At 41.2% G+C, this 6,470-nt stretch overlaps 1 protein-coding gene across 1 annotated transcript; it reads right to left on the reverse strand.

Annotated features, from left to right (window-relative positions):
* Nucleotides 1-252: 252 nt before the first annotated feature.
* Nucleotides 253-4,534, reverse strand: enosf1 (enolase superfamily member 1). The gene is made up of 15 exons (XM_083995494.1): nucleotides 4,389-4,534; nucleotides 4,203-4,305; nucleotides 3,549-3,664; nucleotides 2,860-2,946; nucleotides 2,711-2,737; nucleotides 2,551-2,623; nucleotides 2,427-2,465; nucleotides 2,153-2,235; nucleotides 1,949-2,071; nucleotides 1,740-1,874; nucleotides 1,507-1,548; nucleotides 1,281-1,410; nucleotides 696-795; nucleotides 522-603; nucleotides 253-388 (listed from the first exon to the last, which is right to left on the reverse strand). The coding sequence occupies exons 1-15, from the start codon at nucleotides 4,467-4,469 to the stop codon at nucleotides 296-298; spliced, it is 1,314 nt and encodes a 437-aa protein (XP_083851620.1). The 5' UTR covers nucleotides 4,470-4,534; the 3' UTR covers nucleotides 253-295.
* Nucleotides 4,535-6,470: the final 1,936 nt, after the last annotated feature.

The following is a 6,470-nucleotide window of genomic DNA, read 5'->3' on the forward strand; positions in this document are numbered from 1 at the left end:
AAAGTGCTCTTATGTATTTTTACTATCTCTGCTTCATTCTCACTTATTACCAGGATCAGATATCCATTTAAAAGTACCTAAATCACAGAAAGTTATTTTTGGGGGTACGACTAACCTTTAAGTATTTTCATGACATAGGTTTATCAACTTCTGAGATAGTTTAAGTTTTGGGAGATTTTTTAGCTTATTTTTTATGCAAATCTATTTTTGTAAATAAAATTCCATTTGTACTCAGAAATTTAATTAGTTAAATGTAAATGTAAATTTTTAATGCTTTCCGAGACACTTTTCATCTTCATTTGGTCATGTGCAGCTTCCATGCTTCTCCTTCAGGGTACTGGTGTCTTTGCACCGATGACTCCACCATCTCACAGGAGTAGCCTGGATCCTGTAACAGTAGTGTATAGAAGCTGTTTGAAGCAGTGAGTGTGAATAATATAAAGCACAGAGTTTTTATTTCAGAGGGACATAAATGAACTTTGTGTTAGTAATTTCTAGCTTGTGCCTACAGTCTGTTGTACCTTTGGGGGCATGTAGTGGGCGTCTCGAATCACCACAGGACTTGTGAAGTGTTGGTGGAGGTGGTCCACGTACTCGCACATCCTGGAGAGGGAGTTGTGATGTTGGTGTTAATGTTTTTTACTCTCTGGGTGTTAAGAGCTCCGACTGCACATTAATATTCATCTCACTCCTACCGGTTGCTTAGACTGGCAGACACACAGATGTAGTCAAACAAGATCAGGTGCTGGACGAGCTCACAGAGACCAACTCCTCCAGCGTGAGGACACACCGGCACTGAGGAGAAAGACAAGGTAGCATGTGCACATGTTGGCCACACATTTTATTTATTAGAGTATAAACCTTTTAACTTTGTAAATATGTTTCTATTTTTTTGGTATTTGTTCCTGTTAAACCTTTTATCTGTTTGATATTTTCATTTTTTTGGAGTAATTGGTATTGGAAATGAAAAAATGTTTTTCACAAATAAACTTGCTTAAACAAAACTGGAATAATTCTTGAAAATAAATATTATTCAAATTAGTTTAAATATTTTATTTTAGAGGTAAAAGACAGACTCATAACTATTGGGATTAAGAGAAAGTGTAAAGCTAAACACAATATTTCTTTTTACACACCATTTTTCATAATTTTGCTAATAGTAATAATGTATTAAGTATTTTTGACTTCTGAAACAACCTTTTAGTGCCTTTAGCTGCTTCTAATGCACCATAAGTAAACTCCATATGTGACTGAGATTGTTTTCCTGTTTTAACTCTTACCCTGGAACTTGTGGGCCATCAGCAGCACAGCCAAATTCTCATTGACGCTGCCCAGCCGACAGCTGTCTATCTGAACAAACTGCAGCGCAGAGGCCTGGAGGAACTGCTTAAACATCACCCTGTTGGCACACTGGAGAGGGGACAGTCAGCCAGGCAGACGTTTAATGACACTGTTTAATAAAACAAGACAAACAGTATGCAGCCAAGAACAAATGTGGGCTCTGACCTGCTCTCCTGTTGCCACTCCAATCCCGAGTGGAGCCAAAGCCTGCAGCAACAAAGTCAAAACACCTCGTATCAGTCTTCAACCATGGACGGATTGAGTAGTAGGCCTACAGGGGACAGATATGAAGGTATCTGGGAACCTTTAACATGTCTGTGCCCAGGAACCTATTAATCTTCTACTCTGTCCATGTCTTATGATATATAAGACCTTGAGAAACCCAACTCCTGCTTCACCTTGGAGATGGCAGCGTGACCCAGGATGTCGTCTGGAGACGTCGGCTCCTCGATCCACAGAGGTTTGAACTCTGAGAGCCTGGACACCCAGCTGATCGCCTCGGCTACGTCCCATCTCTGGTTGGCATCGATCATCTGACACGCACATAAACACTTGAGTTTGTCACTTCCATGAATAACGACAACGTTCTCGACGAAGACAAACATACCAGCGTGTTATTCGGTCCAATCATTTGCCTGATGAGTCGACACCTGCGTACGTCGTCCTCTAGGTCGGCGCCGACTTTCACCTTAAACTTGGTCCAGCCGCTTTTAAGTGCATCTTCGCAGAGCTGCAGAGAAACACAGCTTATCATTAAAAGCCCTTTCATTACAGACGTCAAGACGCTTCATGTATTTTATGGCGCACAGACCTGTTTGAGCTGCTGGTCCGGGTATCCGAGCCAGGCGCAGGAGGTGGTGTACGCAGGATAACCCTCTTTCAGCATCTGATCCTCTGGCAGGCGAAAGAAAAAGTCCACACAGGTAAGAACACTTAAGGACAAGTGTCTTTTAATGGAGCAATTGTGGAGAGTAAAGGCCTATTATTCAGGATAATAGCACCCCTGTTAGTTTATAAAGAGGTCATTTGGATTCCACTAAAGCCCATTAAACCATGAAATTTATGATTATTCTTCGGGTGCTCACCTCTCTGTTTCTTGCCTTGCTGTGCCTTCACAAGTATGTCTGAATTAAAAAGAGAAGAGATGATTGAGTCTGTTGCTTTGACCACTCTCTTTAGGATGCAGGGTTTCCTTCATACCCATCTCACCTAGAGCTTCCTTCTCTGTGAGCGCATCAGTGATGTATCGGAAGTCAATGCATGAGACGATCTCTTTAGGATCCTGAATTGACACAGGGAACACAGTATTTCCCCTTGTGATCACATCCTGGACATAAACCTTCAATATCAAATCTTTTCTGTGACTCACCATGTCAACAAGCAGCTTCCACAGAGGCTGTGGAAAGATGATGACAACAGGCTGTGAGTCATAATGTGTATGTGTTCTGGACACTGTGAGTGTATATATATATATGTGTGTGTTTTTCCCCCTAATAATGCCTCATCTGATGGCCGCACCTTGCCCTCGGCCCTCGCCCACAGGTCCCACACTGCATTTAGAACTGCAGCGGTAGCCAGGTGGATCACTCCTTTCTCTGGTCCCAGCTGTTTCAGACAAGACAAGACAAATTTAGAAAAAAGTGGAGTGTACTTAAAGTTAAAAAAAAACAAAAACCCACATGAAGTCCTAAAGAAGTTGATTTTAAGCGTTCAAAGTGTTTCAAAGGATTTCAGGGACAGAGTTTTAAGATGTCGTCTGATTCAGCCAACACAATCAATCAGTTAACCAGAACTCTGTGATCTTTTCCACATTTTATTATCTGTCTGAACTGCTTTTTCTTGCATATGAAGTATCATGTTCTTGAAACAACCCAAGGATGAAAACCCATTCAAACGAGCTGAAAAATATTGTCTTGACCAAAGAGGAACTACAGGTCCCAGCAAGTACATAAAGTTATGATGGCAGAGAATGCAACCAGTAACCAAAAGGGCTTCATGTGGCTCTGGCCCTTATCTTCTGATACAGGGAAGTATAATATTATTCTGGATGAGGAGACAGAAGCTACTGATGTCTTCAAACACATGATAAAATAAGATGATGTGAATCACTCTCTACATTGGAAAATACAAATAGGTCATGAGGTTGAATGGCTCAGTGTTCCCTGTATCAGTTGTTGTGACGTGTGTCACCGTGTGCCTGTTCTTACCCATCTCATCTGCCCATCACTGGTCAGGAGGCGGTAGAAACCACGGAAGTCGCTCACAATCTCCTGCAAGGATTTTCCAACAACCAGTGCTGACAAGGCCTCCACAGCTCGCACCACTGCAGGGTGACACAGGCCACAGATCAGCCCAACATCACTACACACACAGCACCACCACAAGGTGGCAGCACGGGGTTCAGCTCTGCAGGCGAGGCAATGGCACAGGCGAGGTAAGGGGCGTAAGCTTCAGGTACCGTTACCTACATGACAACCCCTCAGTTACTTGCATTTTTTATTTTATTTTATTAATAGGTAATATATTGTCGTTATGGCTTTTTTAATATTATATTTGTGATTTTTTTATTGCATTTTTGAGTGACAGTCATTTATGCAGATGATCTTTAGCCTCTCTAAAAGACTGATTTATCAATAAAATATAATGCAATTAGCAGATACAGCCCATATGTGTATCATTTGAATCATTTTGTTAACGCTTTGGAATAATTTACAAAAAGTTGCATTCACGCTCCTGAGACTCGAAAGTCGGAGCTTATTGGGAGCACTTGAACTCAGCATCACATGTAGAAGTGGCCGTGTGGTTGAACGGGTTGAACTTGAGAGTCTCGGAAGTGCTTCGTGTTTTTGCGTGACTCTTACCGATGTCGGTGCCTTTTCCTAAAGTAAACGTGAGGCCGAAGCCTCTCAGGCCGCTGTCCGTGTCGATGACCACATAAGCGACTGAGTAGTCCGGGTCAGTGTGCTGCGGTGTGTAAAGTTACAGTCAGTCAAGCAACAGTGGCGTCCTACTACTACGTGTGTCTGCAGCTGCAGAAAGTCTCTCACCATGGCGTCTGAGCCGTGCTGCTCCAGAGACGTCTGAAACCTCACATCCTTGACTGACACACTGACGATCCTGGGCAACATTTTCACACCGAGATCCAGTTTGTGTTGTGATTCAGACCCTGGTTTACACAGTTTCCCCTCAGGTGACTTGTGCACGTTGATCCCACCCACCTCCTTCAGTCATTGGTTTAAACACTGAAGTGCCAAACACTTAAAGGAACATATCAACGCATTTGATTTGTAACAAGAAGAGGGGGAAAAAGGTGTAAAATCACATTTTTTTATTGTACAAATACCCCAGATGAGACTCCGCCCACTCCCCCCTCCCTCCTAAATATAATATGCAATCTTGTCAATTTCATTAATAATAATATAAAATGAGGATTTTATAATATACAAAGCCCTTCTTTACAAGCGCAGTCAATTATCCAATTACAATATTGTCCAGATGAGTCCATACAGGAACAAAATCCAAAGAGAAACTCACTGTTCAAAAAAAAAAAAAAAAATCATCATCACTGTACTGTACAAGAGTTAATCAGCAGTCACATTTCAAGAGGACATGATGGTTGTTGTTTTTTTCAGGTTATTTTGAGGCATCTTTTTTTTTTTTTGCAGGTCTGCAGCCAGTAAAATCCTCCTGCTCCTGCATGCTTGGCTGGCAGCAGTTTCATATGTGTAGTGTCATTCCAGCTTAGCAAGAGGCCACAGCTCTGTTGAGTTTCATTTCATCACTGTTTAACTGGTGTATTGCTGTAAAAACCGAACCCCGTGACACATTATACAGGCAGGTTTTTATATAAGCATGTTTCTGTGGTCATCATCGCCGTGAGGTTACACAACCGAGTCTTATCAGAGATTTCTCATGACGATGATGGACGGTGAGGAAAGACTTCAAATGAAGCTATAAAACCGATGTCCACATGATATGAATGAAATCTGGCAATAATACAATTCTTCAAGGAACATAATAGGCCTACAATTTCAAAAGCAGAGAACAGAGAGGAATAGCCTGCAACACTGTCAGTATTCTTTTCTTCTAGTCACCCATTTGTAACAAATTAAAAAACTGCACTGCAAATGATAAAATGTAAATGCAGTGTGTGGGATTTTGCTTTTTAATAATCACTGCCAAATGGACTGTGATAATGACCATCAGCCCCCTGAGAGCTTCTCCCTATTAGTTTAGCATATCGTCTCTGTCAATAATTAATCACTCTGATGCATAATTTACTAATCTACCACAAAGACTGTAATTTGGAGAAACATGGGAGAGAGCTTCTCACTGAAACATATACCAGACCTGTTAACTCTCCGTAAATACCTGTGTCTTTTGTGAGACATCGTCACAGCTTATTTATTTCACAGCAACAAGAGCTGTGCTGATAAAACATGGTTGAAATGAATATGTGTGTCTCCCTCCAGCATCTGCCATACATGATGATTAAATCCACATGAACAGTTGAGACTTGACTTATTGGAACTGATAGGATAGAAGACATTCAAATGAAAAATAAAATTCAAATACTATTTCATTTTATTGTCTCTTGTTGGTTTTTGATAGTTGATTGTAGCGTCTGGGTTTGGTCTTGCTGTTGTGTGTCGTTATCACCGTCTTACAGTAGTTAGTTAGGCTTCTGTTCTTATGATGATGATGTTGCTAAATGAGGATATCTGTTGCTAAATGCCGACTTTTACTGCACACTCCTCTGTGATATTACATATGGTATACAACATCATATTGCAGCCTGTTAATCAGCTGACTGTTGTCGTTCCTCAGGCCTGTTGGTTGGTCTTTGAAATGCATATGGTTGTATAATCAGAGTTTTATGTTAGCATCATATTTAATCTTTGCGCTAAAATACACAAATCAATTTCTCTGAGCTGTCAAATGAGTCCGTGGGAATCTTAAAAGTAGCAGAAAAGTGGCTCTCTGATGATGCTGAAATCCTGCCAGTGCCACCGTTGTGTCGTACCATGTATGAAAACAAAAAAATATGTAAATGAAGATGTTGATCGACACTGGACGCAGACCCAAAAACTAGAACGGAGGAGAGCAAGTAGTGATTCATGCGACTGTTC

Source organism: Trachurus trachurus, assembly GCF_905171665.1.
Source record: "Trachurus trachurus genome assembly, chromosome: 20".
Classification (NCBI taxonomy): domain Eukaryota; kingdom Metazoa; phylum Chordata; class Actinopteri; order Carangiformes; family Carangidae; genus Trachurus; species Trachurus trachurus.

Excerpts from the sequence above, each read along its gene's own strand:
- enosf1 (XM_083995494.1), bottom strand. The coding sequence starts at position 4,469 with ATGTTGCCCAGGATCGTCAGTGTGTCAGTCAAGGATGTGAGGTTTCAG. Across the intron at positions 2,624-2,710 it reads GGAAGCTGCTTGTTGACATG|GATCCTAAAGAGATCGTCTC; the intron begins GTGAGTCACAGA and ends GTGTCAATTCAG. Across the intron at positions 2,236-2,426 it reads GCAAGGCAAGAAACAGAGAG|AGGATCAGATGCTGAAAGAG; the intron begins GTGAGCACCCGA and ends TTCGCCTGCCAG.